The sequence below is a fragment of the Myotis lucifugus genome, unplaced genomic scaffold, assembly GCF_000147115.1.
Source record: "Myotis lucifugus unplaced genomic scaffold, Myoluc2.0 scaffold_335, whole genome shotgun sequence".
Lineage (NCBI taxonomy): Eukaryota > Metazoa > Chordata > Mammalia > Chiroptera > Vespertilionidae > Myotis > Myotis lucifugus.
In genome coordinates, this window is record NW_005871383.1 from 454676 (window position 1) to 475964 (window position 21289).

At 39.8% G+C, this 21289-nt stretch overlaps 1 protein-coding gene across 1 annotated transcript; it reads right to left on the reverse strand.

The window, feature by feature from the left end:
- Nucleotides 1-5292: 5292 nt before the first annotated feature.
- On the reverse strand, nt 5293-18714 carry DYDC1 (DPY30 domain containing 1). The gene is made up of 6 exons (XM_023764523.1): nt 18568-18714; nt 17824-17925; nt 11763-11852; nt 6579-6635; nt 5775-5885; nt 5293-5322 (listed from the first exon to the last, which is right to left on the reverse strand). Exons 1-6 carry the CDS (start codon nt 18712-18714, stop codon nt 5293-5295), a joined length of 537 nt encoding a protein of 178 aa, XP_023620291.1.
- Nucleotides 18715-21289: the final 2575 nt, after the last annotated feature.

Here is a 21289-nt window from a genome sequence, read left to right on the forward strand (position 1 = left end):
CCCGATTTGTTTGTCATCTCCAAAAGTTGGTTTAAGTGAAGGGGTTGCGATAGGCCACCTTAAAGTGGCGGCAGCTTTTAACAAACTGCATACAGTGGGCTCTGGTGGAATGTGACTGAGAGAAGACAGTGGTACCAACCAAGTTTTAAAATCAGGAAAATCTGGGTTTGCATCTCAACTCTCCAATGATCAGCTGTGAGAATCTCAGAATCTTCCATGCTCTCTGAGCCTCCGTTTCTGCTCTATAAACTAGGATAACATCTGCCTTTCATGGGGGCAAGACATAACTGCAAAGTACCTCGCGTACCATGCCTGGCTCATAGTAAGTGTTCTCTCTTCCCTTTGAATGAATGAATGGGCTATAACGTTAGAAGTAACTGTACTGCAAACAGGTGTTGATGCAAATGAAGATCTAGTTGGTGCCACTCCAGCTAGTGTGGCCACGTGGGAGACATCTTGGAGGAGGGGAGTATTTCTGGGACTTACAAAATTGCCCCTGCCAGCCACCATTAGCTTAGTTTCACTGCACACCTCACCCTGATAACTTCTCTCGCACTAACTTATACTTAGAGTCCTCTGATTCAAAAGCCCTTCTCTGGGCTCCTTGAAAAATGTGTTTAATCATCAAATTAACAGGCCAAAAACATTAGCGGTGGTGGAAAGGTCAAGGTGTTTAAACTGCAATAGGTTCATATTTAGCATTTAAAATATCATTTTAGCAATATCATAAATGTATAAGTTATGAACTAGAATCGTTTTTATTATTCAGTGTAACTGGTAAAATTATGCTTTACCTGATTTTTAAATTTTCAGTTTGATTACTAACTTTATTTGAAGGAGATTAATTTGAAAAGATCTAAACTAAAATACATGAAAATAATTGTAAGACAACCAGGTTGGATATGTTGTAAGAATTAATAATGTTTCATTAATATATTAAAAGACAAAAAAACACAAAACATGAATTTTTAAAAAGTTACATTTAACTAAAATAAAAGTTAAGCCCTGGCCAGTGTGGCTCCAGGTGGTGAGAGCGCAGGCTCGATTCTCGGTCAAGGGAACATATCTGGGTTGCAGGTTCTGTCCATGGCCCAGGTCTGGGACGCCTGTGGGAGGCAACCAATCGATCTCTCTCTCTCTCTCTCCCTCTCTCTCTCTCTGTTTCTCCCCCCTCCCCCCACTTTCCACCCTCCCTTCCACTCTCTCTAAAAATAATGGAAAAAATGTCCTCAGGTAAGGATTAACAAAAATAATAATAAAATAAAAGCTAACTTTTTTGCCAAACAGGAGAGCATAAACCAAGCTAAAAGGCAACCTACCACCTGGAGCGATTTCCCAACACATGTAGCCAACAAAGAAAGTCAATGAGAAGTCAAACAAATCAATAATGAACATGAGCAAATAATATGAACATGCAATTCCCAGAAGAGCAAACCCATTGTCCAATAAACATGAAAAGATTTGTAGCCTCACTAATAATCAGGGGAAATGCAAATTAAACCACAAAGAAACTACCACATTACACTCCTGTCACAGGAAAAGATACTGAAGTGTGACATTACTGAGTATCAGAAAGGAAACAGCTCAACAGGACCCCATATCCTGCTGGCAGAATCGTCTCATAGCTCACAGGGCCACTCTGGGAAGCACTGCAGGGCTGTCTGGCAGCCTGAGAACGGGCACCAGGACTGCACAGGTGGGCTCAGCTACCCCCGCGCAGTGTTTACCAAGGTGGACAGGACCCCTGGGAGCTCACAAAAAGGCAAAGTCTCCGTCCAGCCCAGACTCTGCCTTGCCGGGTGCATTTGAAGAAGCCCTCCAGCAGGTTCTGATGTGCTCACGCTGCAGGACCACTGGCCCAGGGAGGCTCTCCCACTGTTCCCACCGGTGGGACATGTCAGGACATGAGGGACATGGTCCTCGACCTTCTCCTGGAAGGCCGTCCGACAGACCTTGTTTCACAGGACAGTGTCGCCGAGGGGCAAGGACAGTGTGCAGACAATCAGGTTTCCTCGATGCACACATCTACACACTGAGGTGCATGCAAGATGTACGTATAAAAATAAAACATACAAAAGTTAAACAGCTGCCAACAGAAGAATGGGTACAATGATACGTTATGCAGAGGTTGAGATCAATGAAGTGGGTATACGTGAATCAGCAGGGGTAAGTCCTGAAAATATGCTGAATGAATAAAAGCAAGTTGCAGAGTGATGCCTAAATGGTATGATACCATTTAAGTTCAAATCTCACCCCAAAATTGATCTTCATTTGCATAAGTAAACATTTGTATGAAAACACCAGGGAAGTCCATCTACTAACTTGTAGGTAAGGGTTATCTGTGGGCAGGAAAGAAAGGAATGAGATGGAGGAGTACAAAGAGAACACCAACTATAAGCTTTAGTGTTTTAAAAGCTATCACACATATGGTGAAAGGCTAATATGTGTTAAATCTGGGTTGGGGTAAAAGATATTGCTTATATTAATGTATACTCTTACACATACTTGGAGAACTTCGTAATTAAAAAATTTAAAGCAGTATATTCATTATAGTTGTGAATGCTAGAAAACCTTATTTCTGTACAAAAGGAAATCTTTCAAAGCCACAGCCTCAAGAGGTAGAGCTTCCCCCACCCCAGCTTTATTGAAGTATAATTGACAAATAAAAATTGTATGTACTATTTGATGTACTATTTGATGTTTGGTATACATATACATTGTGAAATTATCACCACAATCAAGCTAATTAACACATTCACTTCACATAGTTACCATTTATTTTATCTATTGTGTGTGTGGTGAGAACACTTACGATCTACAAGAGGCAGGGCTTTTAAAAACTGAATATTTGTGACATCTAGTGGTTGCAGAAATAGTTACAATGTAATGCACAATTAGAAACAACCTTGACTCAATTATTATTGATATCTGAATTCTAGGTTTAAATTGTCACAAAATTGAAAAACTTGTGCTTTTGTTTTTATTGTGTTTTCAGTGGTCTGTACTTGAATATTTTTCATGAGGATGACACTTTGGAACGGGTTTTTTCTTACGTATATTTTGTGGTTCAGCCACTGGTCTCCTGAAAATGTACTGTCAGTTCTAGAGTCCCCCAAACAATGCCCCACTCTCCCCCCGCCCGACACACACACCCTCCTCTCTGGGTCAGTGAGAGCAGCAGCAAGCAGCTCTGAGCTTCTCCCGTACAGCCTGCTGTACAGCTGGCCAGTGTCCCTCCCTGCCTCAGACCTGCGCCTCTGCAGGATCTTTCTAAGCCATATATGGCCCCCTCATTGCTCCAGATCCCAGATTCTTCCTATGTCCTTTACATCCATACAATCAGTTTCCATGTCAACCTATGGGAGATGTCACACCCACCATTGTTTTCTTTCTATCCCCCACTAAACTGCCAGTGACTTGGGAGTAGAAACCATGCTTTGTGCATAAGTTCCCCTGAGAAGCTAGTATAGTTCTTGGCGTGTATCAGGTACACAATCAATGTCCATGGAGTGAATTTCCACTGCAGTGGACCAGTCTGGACAGTGGGTGGTGACCAGAGGGGCCTTCCTATTGGGCTGGCTCATGTAGAGCCTCAGGATCTTTGCATAACCCTCCAGTTAGGGAAAAGCAAACTGTTTTATAATTCTCACATTGGAGAACCCTTGTAATGACCAGGAATAAATCTCCCATTAGCCTTGCAGGATGAGTACATTAATTTCCTTAAAATTAAGATGATGCTTTCTTTATTCTCAAGATCTTTTTTTCAGACAAACAAAAAATCATGGGAATTAAAGAATAATAAAATTGTTACCTCTGTTTTTACTCCCTAGCCTGAGAAATAAAATATTATTAGTAGCTCCACACTCATTATGTATCCCCTCACCCTAGAGGGAACAATTATTCTGAATTTTGTGTTAGTGATTCTTTGAGCACATAAATGTATCCCCAGGCAAAATATTTAGCTTTCCCATCTTTTTAATTTTTTTAATATATTTTATTGATTTTTTACAGAGAGGAAGGGAGAGAGATAGTGAGCTGGAAACATCGATGAGAAAAACATCGATCAGCTGCCTCCTGCACACCTCCCACTGGAGATGTGCCCTCAACCAAGGTACATGCCCTTGACCGGAATCGAACCTGGGACCTTTCAGTCCGCAGGCCGACGCTCTATCCACTGAGCCAAACTGGTTATGGCTTCACTTTTTATAAATAGAGTAATATAGTAACTATCTTTTCCCATTCAGCTTTCTCTCTTTGAGGTTCAGTCTTGATACTGCTGCTGGTATGAGTGTAGCACCGTTTAATTATCCACACTTCTGTTAATAAAGGCTTAGATGTTGGCTTTTAGGAACAATGCTCCTATGAATATTTCCGAGGTGTCTTTCCGTGCACACATGTAAGAGTTTCTCCAGATTGTCCACTGTCAAATGTGTTCATGATCAACATTTCTAGGTAATACCTAACTCCTTTCCTAAATGGTTTTACCGATTTGTAGCCCTGACAGCAATGCACATGAACTCCCACACGTCTACCTCCTTAGAAGATTTGAGATGGTCAGACTTTAACCCAAAAGGAAAAAAGGAGCCTCGTCCTGGCATTTGTCTCCATGCCTACACCCTTTCTTAAGGGACAGAAAAGACACAGACTGCAGCACTGGGAGATTTCTACACAGGAAGCAAAGTTCTCCCTAAAGTTCAAGGCTAGACCGGAAGTTCCCAAGGGGCCGGGAGTGCAGGGAGGGTCCACAGGCCACCCTCCCATCCAGGAGGCACCCCGCATGGCCTGTATCCGGAGCAGTCGCCCGCTGGTTGTTGCAGAAGAAATGATGCTTCTCTGTGTCCTTGCCCATCCCAGCCCCACCACTGAGCCTGGAGTCAGTGGTACTACGCAGCATCACTTCTGAGCCAGCGAACTGGGGGAATCTTTGCAGTTCGCTCCCAGGAGGCAATGCCACCTCAAAGCCTGCTGGATCTTCCAGAGCCCCACACAGGGCAGCCCCTTCCTCTCTTCACGATGACTTTCCTCGCGGGCAATCTCCGCCTCACATTCTTTCAGTTTCTCTCTCATTTGCCCCTTTTGGTTGTTTGGGGAATTTATCCTGTTCTCTCAATGGAATCATATGAATAACCAGTTGCATAGCAGCTCCAAAGCAGTATTTTAAGACCACCACTTATAAAGCTGTCTTTGGGGGAGAGGAGAGTTCAAGTTTGAAAGCAAAAACTACAGTTGGATACTTCGTATTTTGAAACTTGAAACAAGCAGAAAAATTTATTACTCTTAGCTTGGTTGATCCTACAAATCTTGATCAATGTTTAAGGCAACCTAAAAGCAAAATAAAAAAAAAAATGCTTTAATACAAGTAGAACAGCGAAAGTGTATGAGTCAAAGAAAATGGAGTTCAGGAAATTTCCATGTGACTATATAAATGAAGCTTTTTCATAATTTCAAATTATTTCAAATAAAATCCAAATTCAACATAACGGTGCACAGGGGGCACACTGTTACCTCAGCACAAGCTTCCAGCTACTGCCCCGTCAGGGCTGACACCTCTGGAAGGAGCCAGACCCGTGCCCACCCTCGCCTGGTGGCCAGCTGCACGTGTTCACAAAAGGGCAGAGGGCCAAGTAGGGGTACAGTCAGCACCCTATTAGGGAACTGGCTTTCTTTCTATGGAGCAAAAGACCGATTTGCCAGCCAATCCTGGTCTCATATGCATAAGGCTTCCCACAGTGAAAAATGTGGCTTTCACCAAACCCTCCCGTGAGGATACTTACATCCGATAGTGCGGGCTCATCAAGTTCTTCCACTCGGCTCAAGTTAGGCGCCCCATAGCGGTCACTGATCTCCGCTAGCGTCTTGGCTGCTGCTTCTGCTGCTGCAGCCTCCTGCAACCAAAAATGCATTTTTACTCTTAAAGGGTTTCAAAATGAGTACATCTGGGCAGAAACTTCTGAATTACAACATCAAAATTCAGCATTTTTAATTAATGAAATGAACCAATATCTGTTAATGACAAGAGAAGTCTAGGAATAGATGCTAAACTTGCATAGAAATATATTCAGAAATTTCAAATATGTCACGGTAAGTAATCACAGGGTCAATATCTCACATTATTCTGGTTTTTAAAAACACAAACTGAATGTCCAATTTTTATCCACTTTGAGATTTTTGCTTTAAAATTTAAGCACACCATATCTGTGGCTTGTTATTACTAGAATTTATATCTGGCCTATCAATTTTGATAATCTCCTTATTAAACATTTAGCTACTAATGCATCAAAATTAAGCTTTAAATTCCAGGATACTCATTTATTTCACAGAACATAGAATAAATAGGAGATGTGCAGGAGGCAGCTGATTGATGTTTCTCTCTCATCGATGTTTCTAACTCTCTATCTCTCTCCCTTCCTCTCTGTAAAAAATCAATAAAATATATTTAAAAAAAAAGAATTTATATCTGGCCTATCAATTTTGATAATCTCCTTATTAAACATTTAGCTACTAATGCATCAAAATTAAGCTTTAAATTCCAGGATACTCATTTATTTCACAGAACATAGAATAACTTTTTTTCTCACCTCTGAAAGTGAACCACCTTCACCCTTAGCTAGATTTTCCATATTCATTCTCATCTCCTATAACACATAAAAAAAGAAAAATACTTTGAATATGCTTTTCATTTTGATTACACATTTACTCTTCAAGAATTTTTACTTTTACAAAATGCTATGATCAATTTAACAGTGAAAAGGGTATCACTCTTAAAGAAATGATTTGAACACAATTAATACAAAACTGCCAATCAGGCTCATTTAATACTCTATACTAATAATAGATTTTCCATATTCATTCTCATCTCCTATAACACATAAAAAAAGAAAAATACTTTGAATATGCTTTTCATTTTGATTACACATTTACTCTTCAAGAATTTTTACTTTTACAATATGCTATGATCAATTTAACAGTGAAAAGGGTATCACTCTTAAAGAAATGATTTGAACACAATTAATACAAAACTGCCAATCAGGCTCATTGACGCTCTATCCACTGAGCCAAACCGGTCAGGGCTTAAATATAATTTTTTAAAAAATGAAATGGGCTGAGCATTAAGCCTGAAGCCAGATCATTAGCAGATATAAAAAGTGACAAAACAAAAAAGTGTAATAAGCTCTTAGAAGAGGAGATTTTAGAGAGAACTTGCCGTTAAGTAGAATTGTACAAATAGTAAGAAAGAGGTGAATATTTCTGAAGGAATTAATGTGGCCCAAGTCACTATCCAAGGTGAGCATCCTCTTACAGCCCGAGCAATGCGCTCTGTAGCGCTCTGAACACATGGGCGGCCTGCTTCTAACCAACCAGGCCTAGCGATGGCCCCTGTATTCTAAGGCAGCAGGGTGACCCAGCTGATCCTCAGCTGATTCATCTTGGCTGTTCAAAGATCAGCAATCTCATGACCTGCAATTATAGGAGACACATCTGGTACATTTCTTAAGGCCATTCCATCCTCCTGTAACACCTTAGCCCACCACCTGGCTGTAGTGGGAAAGTCCATGTTCTCATAGGACCCTGCCCCCAGCCAGAGGATGAATACTTGACACAAATGGAGCCAGTCAGACTCCTTCCCCAAGATGCTTTTCTTAACTGAAACCAAAAAAGGAATCCACTCTTCTGAGAGGGTAGGAGCCACAACATGAGACGCGAGAGCCTTTATGGACCAGGTGCCTCCCCAATGTGCAGCAAACCAGGCCAGTGAGAGAGCCTGAAGCCAAGGGCCAGAGGACAGCAGAAGTGAGAACCCAGGTAGCATGTGACTCAGGCTACCAAGGGTCTGGAAGGCCCAATAGTACCAGAGCCCCTCATAGTTCAGTTCCAAAACCCTTCCTTCAACCCAGGATCCTTCCAATAAATGTCCTTTTGCAAATGACAGTTTAAGTTGTATCTCTGAAGCCGCCAGAAGGACAGGGTGAAAAGACAAAGGGACTCATCACCGAGCAATGGGTAAGGCAGGGGTGCTTTGCATGAGAGAGGGGAGGGGTGATAAGCAGTAGAAATATGGATTATTGGAGTTATTGTGGCCCTGGTCACCAGGTCTGATGATGCCCGCAGATACTAAATAATGAGAGTAGCCCTATGGAGCCACAAAACAGATTGGAAACCCTCCTATAAATCATAAACTTTCAATAAGTCAAATATAGTGTGAGCCCTGAGAAAAAAGACACCTAGTAAGAAGGGCTTCTGGTGGCTCACTGGGCTCAAATTTTTAAAAACAGAGCCTAGAAGCCATTCCTGGGGCCTCTCATGCAAACTGCACTTCATGAAGCTCATGCTGAACTGTGTGCCTCCGCACTCAGCTGCCTCCCTGCACTGTGTTCCTGCCATCGGAGCCAGCCCTTATAAGTTTCCTGGAATTTTATTTCAACCAATAGGACTAAGGCTTTCCCCTATGCCATGGAGCAGTGTAGTCCCAACCAATCAGAGAAACTTTAGTCTAACCAATCAGGACAGTGCCTTTTGGACCAATCAAACTATGAGGATTTGGAGTCCTCATTTGCACAAGGATGGTCCAATCAGGGACCAGGGGCGGGGACTTCTGTCTGAATAAGCCAGCTCCCGCCTGTCTGGGAAAGCCTTTCCACCCATGCACCTCTGTGGCTGAGCTGAAACACTGAAAGGTGTAAGCCAGAGCAGAGTGAGGCAGAGGATGCACAGCTGTCTAGCTGAAGAGGGGCTGGCCCCACACCTGCTCTAGAGCTGTGCTGTTTTCACATCCGTGCGGAATCACAATTGAGCTGTTTTGCACTGAATACACTTCCCTTCTTCAGTGCAACCCAAATTGGGGATTCTTGTTGGTGTTGAATTGCTGCAAATGACCATTGCTTGACAATAGCATCTTGATAAAAATACTTTCAATTCTCTGAGCATTTTGATCACTGTCTTCTTGATATTCTTTTTTCACTTCTTTTGTGTGTTTTTAAAGGTTTTTTATTGATTTTGAGAGAGAGAGGAAGTAAGAGGGAGAGAGAGAAAAACATTGATATGAGAAGAACATCGATCGGCTGCCTCCTGCATACACTCTACCAGGGATCAAGTCCGCAACCCATGAATGTGCCCTGACTGGGAATCGAACCAGCAGCCTTTCAGTGCAGTGGGCGATGCCCAAGCAACTAAGCCACACTGGCCAGTGTTAATTCAAATGAAAATCTAGCTGATGCCACTCCAGCTAGTGTGGCCACATGGGACACATCTTGGAGGAGGGGAGCATTTCTGGGACTTACAAAATTGCACCTGCCAACCACCATTAGCTTAGTTTCACTGCACACCTCCCACCTGATAACTTCTCTGGCACTAACTTATACTTCAGAGTCCTCTGATTCAAAAGCCCTTCTCTTGGCTCCTTGGGGGGGGAAAGTGTTTTTTAAATTGTTTTTTAAAAAATACTGATTTCAGAGAAGAAAGGAGAGAGAGAGAGAGAGAGAGAGAAAGATAGAAACATCGATGATGAAAGAGAATCATTGGCTACCTCCTGCACACCTCCTACTGGAAATGCTGCAACCCAGACATGTGCCCTGACAGGGAATGGAACCATGACCTCCTGGTTCATAGATTTGACACTCAACCCCTGAGCCATGTTGGCCAGGCTGAAAAAAGTATTTAATCATCAAATTAAAAGGTCAAAAATATTAGCAATGGTGGAGATAAGTTAAGCAATAGGTTCATATTTAGCACTTAAGATATCATTTCAGCAACATCATCAATGTACAAGTTATGAACTAGAATTGTTTTTATTATTCAATGTAACTGTACTAGTAAATGACAGCCCTGCTGAGGAGAGTAACCTTGGTTTAGGTCAGTGATGGAGAACCTATGACACGTGTGTCAGAGGTGACACGCGAACTCATTTTTTTGGTTGATTTTTCTTTGTTAAATGGCATTTAAATATATAAAATAAATATCAAAAATATAAATCTTTGTTTTACTATGGTTGCAAATATCAAAAAATTTCTATATGTGACACGGCACCAGAGTTAAGTTAGGGTTTTTCAAAATGCTGACACGCCGAGCTCAAAAGGTTCGCCATCACTGGTTTAGGTCCTTGCTTTTCATCACTTTGAGTATTTCCTGCCAATCCCTTCCGGCCTACAAAGTTTCTGTTGAGAAATAAGCTGACCATCTTATGGCAACTAACTGCCTTATAGGTAACTAACTGCTTTTCTCTTGCTGCTTTTAAGATTCTCTCTTTGTCTTAAACCTTTGGCATTCTCATTATGATGTGTCCTGGTGTGGGCCTCTTTGGGTTCATCTTGTTTGGGACTCTGTGCTTCCTGGACTTATATGTCTATTCCCTTTGCCAAGTTAGGAAAGTTTTTAGTCCTTATTTTTTTCAAATGGGTTTTAAATCCCTTGCTCTCTCTCTCCTGCTTCTGGTTCCTACAATACAAATGCTGTTATGCTTGATGTTGTCCAGAGGCCCCTTAAACTATCCTCATTTAAATTTTTTTCTATTGATGTTTTGATTGGTAAAATTATGCTTTACCTGACTTTTAAATTTTCAGTTTGATTATTGGCTTTACTTGAAGAAAATTACTTTGAAAAATCTAAATTAAAAACATGAAAGTAATTTAAAAAGACAATCAGGTTGAATATGTTGTAAGAATTGATAATGTTTCATTAATATATTAAAAGACAAAACCCACAAAACATGAATTTTAAAAAGTGCATTTAACTAAAATAAAAGTTAAGTCCTGGCCAGTGTTGTTAAGTGGTTAGAGTGCAGGCTCAATTCTTGGTCAAGGGCACATACTTGGGTTGTAGGTTTGATCCATGGCCCAGTCTGGGACACATGTGTATGTGTGCATGCATATCAGTGTGCCCTATTATACTCAGACTAAGCATCAGCATTTATATGTTTTAAAATTATGTATAAGGCTTTGATTTACCCTTTTTAAAACTCATCTTTTTTATATTCAATTCATCGTCCAACTTTTTAAAACTTGTTTTAAGTAATGATGCTCTCATCTAAGCTGCTAATATAGATATTCCATAAAACCTGCTTCTGTTTTTTATTATTATTATTATGGAATAGAAGAGTAACATTTACATAACAGATATGAGCTATACGCATACAATATGAAATATCCAGTTAAAAAGTGTAATTCGGTCCCTCAGAAGTTTGGTCTCTATAACACATACTTTGGGGATACCAGAGAACACTGGCCAAACTAGAGGCTTAACATTTTATACGAATACAGTAACCAGAGAAGAACTTTTTTATGTAAGCTACTGCATAGTTTATTTACTAAAAGACATGAAAAATCCATAGTAATAACATTTAAATGTAAATTATTATTGATAATACATCTAACATAAAGAAAAGAGATGCATTACTATGTCAGAGATCAGTATATTCTTGATATTACAAAGAGCTTGACCTTCAACATCAACCACTATAATTAGAAACAACCAACTCTTATATCACTATTACAATATTATTGATATCACTATTATAAAACAGCTCACAAAGCAGTTTTGCACACACAATCTTATTTGATCTTAAAATGATCCAGTAAGATATTGCTAAAAGTAATATACTGTCATCTCTATTTTTCCAAAAGGTAAACTGAGATGAAGAGAGTTCTAAGATTTGCTTAAGTCACACAGCTGTTTAGACAATGAATCCCATGATACAGCATCGAGAAAGAACAGCTTGAGGATTCTAAGAGATTTTAAATAAAACAGACAATTATAAAACTTCAAATTACCTTCTCTAATTGTTCTTGAGCTCTCTGTTGTTCTATTCTCTGCCTCTCTTTCTCTTGCATTTCTAACTCCAGCTGTAAGGCCAGCTGTTGCTGAATATTCAGGAAAAAAAAGTAAGTTATGTTAGAGTCAGATCAATTGCAGGGGATTAACTCTATCACTCTGAAATGTCCCAGGATAATTAAGTTTATACCCACCTAAATTTCAAAAACTTACAAAAATAAATGATCAGAGCCACTGTTAATACTTTGGCTTTTACAAATATTTCCTGAAATATAAAATAAAAAGGAATCTTCCTTAACTGCTAATTTAGAGAAACACAATATGTACAAAACCAAGTCATTTTCTCTGTTCTTCTTGAAGCAACAAATGAGATTGCAGGAATTTTTTCAGATAAAATCTTGTTAAGCATAGCTGGATGGGTCTTCAAACAACCAAAGCTTGGATGCAGAGGTGGATGAGAAACTCCTAAGTATACTATCTGAAACCACTGATAACCAACAATATATTTGGTTCCAACTCAATATATATGCCACATTAGCATAGGGTCAGCAAACTAAATTGTGTGGGTCAAATCTGACCCAACTCCTGTGTTTGCACAGCCCTAAAGCTAAGAACGGTTTGTATATTTTTCAATGGTTGAAAACTATCAAATAAAAATAAAAATAATAAAAATCATGTGAAATTCCAATTTTAGTGTCTATAAATGAAGTGTGATTGAGACACTGCCATGGTCACTCCCTTGACTACTGGCTTTTGCACTACAACAGCACAGTTGAGCAACGGAGACCATAGGTGGCGCTCTCATCACTTTGCATCGCTGCTCAGCACACTACAGCTCACAGTCTCTTGATTATACCTCAACAGTTTTGCAGGGCCATGGTCTCACTGCGATATTTATTTTTAAATCAGTGTATACCCATCATGTAAAGACAAGAAGTGAATTTTGAATGTTGTCCTTTTAAGACACAGTAGAGAATGGATTATTTAATTATCAAATTAAATGACAAAGGATCATGTTTTTGTTTTGTTGTTTTTTAAGTATATTTTTATTGATTTTTGAGAAGGGAGAGGGAGGGAGAAAGATAGAAACATCAATGATGAGAGAGAATCATTGATCTCCTGCCTCCTGCATGCACCACACTGGAGAGCGAGCCCCCAACCCTTGACTGGAATCAAACCCGGGACTCTCCAGTCTGCAGGCTGACGCTCTATCCACTGAACCAAACCAGCTAGGGGATGGATGGTGTTTTTAAGCAGTGGACACTATACTAAAAGAATACAGTAAGTATCAATATTACCAGGTTAAGCACTCATCACAATATTATCAACTCACACAAGAGCAAAGGTCAGAAATATTTTAAAAGTTAAGACAAGTATTTCATCACAACAGAATTTCTTTACAAAATTAAAAATGAAAATGAGGCTACAATAAAAGTAAGTTTCTAAGTGGCTCATTTGTTAGTCAAGTAAAGAAACATATTTTCCAAGCGATATTTAATTAAAACATGCTTGATTTCAATGTCTGGAAAAACAAGCTTACTTAACATTTTTAGCCTTTGGGCGAGAACAGTTGCATCAGTAGTCAATTAAACACAATGATTCTGAGTGGTTGTCCTTAGCTCTTGATGAGTAAACAAATGTTCCCAATGCTGCTCAGTTGTTGCTTATTCAAGGAGTCAGTGCTGACTTTAAAGAGACTGGAAAATCAGCCGCTGTGAATAGTTTTCATGGGACAACTACAAGCAATAATTTTTTTCATAGAAGTTGAGAAACATTAATTCAGTACAACCAGAAGTGAAATCTGCTAAGATGTGTTACAACAAATGATGATAAAAATATGTGTGGAACCATGGAACAGAAAAAGGCTTAGTTGGACAAATTTACAAAGCTTGTGAAAATAGTGTTTAAAGCCTGTGAGAATTCATTGTATTCAGCTACTATGCAGAAAATACTTGAATCTATCATGCATATTGAGCCAGTAATGTCAACAGTGTCCTACATTCACTCTTATGAACATCATCATCAATCCTGTGAATATCTGTCAGAAACAGGAGCTGAATAAATCTTGACTCACCCTACCACACCAGTTTCCTGGATTAACAGTGGGAATGCTTTACTATAAATTTTTACTATAAAAGTTCCAAGATGGAACTTTTTCTGAATGAGAAGAACCATTCTTAAACAGTATTATCAAAAATTAAATGGCTCTGGCCATTAGCTTTTTGCTGCAGACTTAATAATGTTTTTTAATCAATTCAACTTAAATTTTAAGGCAAAATAGTACTTATATGTAAAACTTCCATTGCAGAAAAATCATTTTAACAATTAATGTGTGACTCCCAATGGCAAGCTGCTTTATATACTGCCAGTGCTGCCCAAAACAAAACCAATAAAACAAGGCCCCCATCCCCCCACAAAGGTGCAGCAGATGTATTTTCCAAGCACGAACTATAGTTCCAGAGTGTTGTTAGGCCAGGATATAAATAAAAAGGAAATTTTCATATTTCAAAACCCATTTAACTGTGTAATGAGAAGCTCTTACCTTCAACTGGAAGTGATTAATCTACAAGACAATGAGATGCTAAAAGGCAAATATCAAGAGAATTCTACAAATGCCTTCCAAGAGATGAATATGCTCAAAATTATATGCACATGGATTGATATCAATATTTGGCAGGACCTATGTGTGAAAAGATACTTTCAAAGATAAATACATAAAATCTCATTTCAGATCAGCACTAACAGATAAACATTTTCAATCAACTTTGATGATAAAAAACATTAACTTTGAACTCCGACTAAATGAAATGTTATCTTTATCAAAAGAATTTAATTATTCTCAGTAGTAAGCTTATATTACAAAAAAAATCTATTCAAATATTATTATTTATTTCATCACTAAAACATTTGTGGAAATTTGTTTTCTCACTTGCTATATCTACATAATACACCATACTACCTACATAATATCTTCAATTTTGCCTCTAGAGTATCTACCTTTGCAGAGTTTGTCAACCTCTAAGCCAGAAAATAAATTCTCACCATCAATCCAGCGCTACCTAATAAGCTCAGCCTATTGAGCATTTTAAAACTACATTTTTTAAAATAATACACTTTAACAAACAGAGATAATGAACAGTGATTAATACTTATTCACAAAGAGCTGTTAAGAGTAGTGTCTTCACATTCCTACATTCTCCCCACTAAGATAAGTAGCTGGAATGCAGGAACATATCATTCAATCAACATTCAGACATTGGTAGAGGAAGTGAAATGACTAAACTCTCAATGATAATGCAAAGTGCAGTTGTTAAATACCAACCAGTGTCTGAACATTCTCAGGAAATTTTCAAAACCCAATTCCTTTCTTCACACAAAGGAAGTAAAATCATTAGAAAGATATTCAGACAAAACAGAGCAAACAAAAAACAGCTTTTACTTACAAAATAAGTTCTTTAGTAGAAAACAGCAATCCAAATACTAGCCTGTTCACACCTAACTTTTCAAGTAATTCCAAGTCAGTATTATTACTATGAGAACACCTGCTCTTGCAATCAACAGGTAGGTGACCAAAGATCTAAACCCCAGCTCACTTGATTCAGGGGGTATGGAGAGGCCTCCCTGCTTCTCTTCATCTCAGCCTCACTCTCTTAAGCTTTTCTCTGTTAGTCCATCTCTCCATGCGTCTCTTCTCCTTCTTTCATCCGTGTCTGCCCACCAATCCACTTCTTTGACCATAAAATCTTTTGTAGATTTCATTATATCTTTCACTCTCAATACAATGCTTAGGGTTTGATACACAGCGGATTACTTTATACGCAGATTGCTTTATACTGATCAACACAATACACCTTGAGAAATGTTTGATTTCCAGTACTGACAAATTTTATCTAGGTAAGCTGAAGTAGATGAGTTCATGAAAGTTAAGTATCTCCTCATTCATGGTGTAATTTGTCTTGGGGAAGAACTGCTGAGAAGTTCTCCTTATTCTGATAGATGGGGAACAGACAGCAGCCATAGGAGCTGCTAAGAGGAAGGGCAGGTCCTCACTCCATGTGGAGCTACTGCAGCAGACGCGTGTCTGCTTGGATGGTTGTTCGATGTCCAACTCAACAGTTTGCAACTTCCCCACAACAATAAGGCAAAGGACTGAAAAATGGAGGCTCATACACGGTAATATTTTCAGCAGCCATAGCCATCAAAGGTGCCTAGAATGTTCTACCCACTATGAAGAATGGGAGATTAGATTTTTAAAAAAGCTAGTTTCCATGTCTATATTTAACTTTTTAGCCACACACCCAAATAACTGACTTCTTTCCCTTTTTAAATGCGTAGACCTGAGTTAAGACTCTAGAGTTAAGTACTATAAGGTGAAGTATGGTACCTATTTGCTTTGTTTAACAATGGACAGGTTATTTTGATTTTCTGAATTGTATAAATCATCCCATTCGATTGAATGCCTTATTGATTGAATGACTATCCCATTGATTGTGATCTTACTGGTTATCGAAGCACATTCTTCTGTACCTGGGAAACAGGACAGCACAATTACCCTAAATTGTTTTAGTGGCCACAGGTGGTGCGTTCCACCTGACTTAGTGGTCCCGAGGCCAGAACAGCACAATTACTCTAAATTACCTCGATGGCTCTAGATAACGTGTTTCTATCAACTCAGTGATCCGGAGACCCAGAACTGTAATTTAGATAACATGTCTAAGTTTAATCCAGGTTACCCAAAGGCTCTAGATAATGTATTTCTGTCAATTCAGTGACCCCGAGACCCGAAACTGTAATTAACATGCTTAATTCTGCTTCTGTAATCTGCTTTTTTGCGAGCCAGGTGCCTCATTCCAAACCCTGGGATGTAATCAATACCTTTGTGATTTTTGCCTATATAAGTCTGGTTTTGCCACCATCTTATTACTATGAGATTGGGGAATGACCCCTCATAGTCCCGGATTGCAATAAATGTGACTCTTTAATTCGACTTCTTGAGGCGTCCTTCTGTGATTCGCGGGGTACATTACAACAAAGGTAGAACTATAGGGGTGACTTCAGTTTAGTTGAGAGTCTCTCCATAAATTAAATTAGTCCAGAAGCCACTCTGGAACTTTCCCCTGTCTAGGTAATACTCCATAACCCATCCTCCAACTATTCTCTTACCAGCATCTCCAGTTCCCCAATCCTGCTACCCCAACCTGCTTCAGTCAAAGGGTCTGCCTACGCAGAAAATCACCTACCCACAAAGTCAAATCAGATGGAAACTATAAATGCTTGGTCTCCAACTATATCAGGGTACTTGACGCTACCAAGTAATGCTGAGTTTCTCTGCCACTCTCCAAAGCCACCAGTTCAAACCCTTCACCACTCTCCCATACCTTCTTTACCACCTCATTCTTGAAAGATGATCATGGTCCCTACTTCATAAAGAAGAAAGTCACACAGAAACTGCTTGCAACGTTGTGCCACAAAACCGATACACCCGCATGTACCTATGCCATCCTCTCCTCTTTCCTTGAATCAAGGGATCAAAGAAGTGCCCTTCTACCTGTCTAACCTATGTTCCGGCCTCAATTTACTTTTTTCTCCATGGAGAGCTGACTCTAGAAATCATCCCCTCTATTTCTTATCAACCACTCCCCTTCCACTATGTTCCTTAAAAAAGAAAAGGAAAAAATAAAATGTCCTTCCCTGAAAATCTGCTTGAAAGCATTACTGATCCTCGCCCTCTCCCCTGCTATACCCGCCCCACCCACACTGCTCCCACCACAGTCCCACTAGTGGCCTTGAGTGAGCACTTTGAGGTCCTGTCCCACTCAACCAGCCTATAGGTGGGCTCACTGAGACCCTCTCCCCTTGGCTTCCGTGAGAGCCCGCTCTCTGGGTTCCCTTCGGCCTCGCTGCTGCTTCTCCAGCGAAGACAACGCATGCACAGCGATGAAGATAGAAGAAAACCATATGGAAGTAACCAGAGATGCGGAGTCCTTCAGCATGTGGGTTGTACCACGCCGAGGCTGACACGGCCAGTTCCGTGGCCTCTGGCTCTCTCACTTGTCTCACCTGCTGAAACATGAGTTCCTCTGCTTTGAGCCTCTCCAGCCGCTCCTGCTCCAGCCGGGCTACTTCTCTTTCATGCTGCAGGTCGGCCATTTCCTTTTGTCTCTAGCATTGTTTAAAAACAGTATCCCATGACTGAGGAACACAACTTGCAAAAACAATTTGGAAAGCATCTTAATCACCAACAGTTGGGAAAGGATTAAGTAAAGTACAGTGGGGCCTTGACTTACGAGTGTCCCGACTAACGAGTCTTTTGAGATACCAGCTGTCTCTCGGCAGACTTTTTGCATTGAGTTGATAGAGTAATTTGAGTTAAGGAGCTCCTTAACGAGCTCGTCTCGGAACGAATTAAACTCGTAAGTCAAGGCCCCACTGTATAGTCTATTTGAAAACTGTATAATAATTTGGGAAGGTCTGTGTTTTACTTGAAAACTGTATAATAATTTGGGAAAATATGTGTTTTATTTGAATAACGAGCACAGAGTTAAAATTATACATTGAATATGATCATAATTATGTACAATAATCTACAGACAAATGTTTAGAAAAAAACTAGAAGAAATACTTAAAAATATAAGTAGTGGTCTTCTTTGGGAATTTTCTACTTTTTCACTTTGTCCAAGTTTTTGTGAAATAAACACACTATTTTTATAATAGAAAACAATAACAACAAACTTTTTTAGAAAGCAGACAAATGGGACCAATTATTTTACTCTTCTACATTTCTAAAAGAAGATCCGTACTTACCAGTTCCTCCATGGTCACATTTTCCTTATACTTATACATCCACAACGCTAGATATTCTATCGGATCCACGGGGCGATGTCGTGCCACTTCTGCAAGACCTTGAGTTAGACATTTCCCAAGGTGCTTTTGAAGATATGCCGACTCCATTTCTAACTCCAAACTTCTAAAAGATTTTTTTGCATTAATGCAGGAAATTTTCAATGAAGGCACAATAAAAGTAGAGTCCAGTGAGGCCAACAAAGCATTCCATTCTGTCACCAGTCATGGGCACCTCACATCATGATGCACAAGCAAGCTGGCCCCTGGAACCTTCTAATGGTTTCCAAAAAAAGTCTCCACAGAAGTCACTACAACTAAAACAGTTTTAAAATCCTGAAGAGCCCTCAAGTCCAAGAGCAGAAGAGGGATACTGTCAGTATTGATTGTGAGAGGACTCTATGCCAAGCAATGTATGTCTCACCTAATCCTCACAACATACCTGAAAAATGGATGTCATTTTTCAGATGAGGAATCCCAGGCACAAAAAGCCTAAGTGAACAGTCTAGGACAGGGGTGGGCAAACTTTTTGACTCGAGGGCCACAATGGGTTCTTAAACTGGACCGGAGGGCCGGAACAAAAGCATGGATGGAGTGTTTGTGTGAACTAATATAAATTCAAAGTAAACATCATTACACAAAAGGGTACGGTCTTTTTTTTTTAGTTTTATTCATTTCAAACGGGCCGTAGTTTGCTCACGGCTGGTCTAGGATCACACAGGTGGCACATGGGAGAGGTGGGATTCATACCCAACTCCCGATTCCAGAGTCATCACCCTAATGTCTGTACTAAGATGCTCCTCCCAAGCCATGGGAATCATTTTTAGAAAACATCACAACAGTCCACCTCAAAAAAAAAAAAAAAAGATTTCTTGAATCGCCAAGTCCAAAGAATAAAAAAATTAAACTTTCAAAGAATACCATATGAGGCTCCTGGCACCTTCGAAGCCCATCTCCAGACAACTCTTCTGCTCCCACGTACCCTGGGCTCTAGCTACACCGAACACCCTGCCATTCTGCTGATCTCATCTTGCACATTGCCATCTCCATGACTTTTGTACATGATGATGTCTCCCTCTCCCTCAGCTTGGACAGTATCGCCTCACCTGCAAGAAACAGACCATCTCTCCTTCCCTGAGCTTTCCCAGCAAAGCACAGACATTCCTCCTACCCCAAGCAGATCACACAGCACTCGTCACACTGAGAATTGTCTGTATAGACAAGTGTCTGTCCTCCCACTAAATGACAAGTTCCTCTAGCTCCTCCAGGAGTGTTTGAATCACAGGCTGACACAGCCGGTTCTCCATCGCGGCAAATGCATGAGTTCTCTACTCTCCCAGTCTATCAGTTATGAAGATGGACAGGGATAACCTTAAACCAGGTATTTTTAAAAGAAAGAAATGTAGCAACTATTATATCTCATATGCTATGAAAAAACTGATCACCCTCAAATTATCCTTATGGAATCCAGACTCTGCTGGGTATATATAAAATATTATTTTTCAATTATAGTTGACATTCAGTATTATTTTGAATTAGTTGCAGGTGTACTGCATGATGGTTAGACAATTATATAATTTACAAAGTGATCCCCCAGGGACTCTAGTACCCATCTGGCACCATACATAGTTATTAAATATTATTGACTGTATTCCCTATGATGTACTTTGCATTTCTGTGACAACTTTGTAATTACTAATTTGTACTTCTTAATTCCTTCAACCTTTTTCACCCATCCCCCAACTCCCCTCCCATCTGGCATATCCATATCTATCTATATACATAGATATACATCTATAGTTATCTATATCTATATAGCAATATCTATACATACAGACACTGAGTACCTATTATATGTCAGGCATGAGTATTATAGAGGGTAGAATGCCAGTGTGTCTAGACCTGTCCCTAGACAAATGCACCTAACATTTTGCAAAAATGTTTTCAAATTACTAGAGGGTATAATGATAAGTGAAGTAAGTTCAGACAGAGAAAAACAAATATCATATGGTTTCACTTACATGTGGAATCTAAAAAACAAAACAAAAACAGACTCACAGAAACAGAGACCAAACTGACGGTTACCAGATGAGAGTAGGAGGGACAGATGAAAAGGGTGGAGAACATAGTCAATAATATTGTGATAACTTTGCACCATGACAGATGTTTACTAGACTTAGTGTGGTGATCACAGTGCAAGGTATATAAATGTGGAATTACTATATCGTACACCTGGGGTTAATATAATATTATATTTCAACTATACTTAATTAAAAAAAAAATGACCTCCTGAGATTCATCCGTAGACCCCAATATGGCTCTCCCTCATACTATGGTGGTGAGAGTACAAAATGGAATAATCCCTAAGAAGAGGAATTTGGCAACATCTACAGTTACACGTGCATTTACTCTTTGCCCATCCAGTCTCACTTCTGGAACCCTGGCTTACAGAAAGATGAAGTCAAATATGCACGTGGTTATTTTGCACCAGTACTTAGAAAGCCCAAACTGGGACCCCATCCGAAGGTCATCATCCAGGGGTTGGTGAGATACAGCAACGCAGTGGGCGACTGCGCAGATATAACAGGAGATGAGGAAGGTCTTTAAAACAGGGGGTGACTCTAGGACGCAGTGTGGAATGAAACGAAAAACAAGGGGGAGAAAGCGTATGCCATCCTTTGTATTA

What these genes read in the sequence shown, in the direction of transcription:
- DYDC1 (XM_023764523.1), bottom strand. Translation starts at nt 18,714, where the DNA reads ATGGAGTCGGCATATCTTCAAAAGCACCTTGGGAAATGTCTAACTCAA. An exon ending in CTCAAGAACAATTAGAGAAG is followed by an intron (nt 6,636 to 11,762) that starts GTAATTTGAAGT and finishes TATGTGTTATAG; the next exon opens with GAGATGAGAATGAATATGGA. An exon ending in AAGGTGGTTCACTTTCAGAG is followed by an intron (nt 5,886 to 6,578) that starts GTGAGAAAAAAA and finishes TTTTGGTTGCAG; the next exon opens with GAGGCTGCAGCAGCAGAAGC.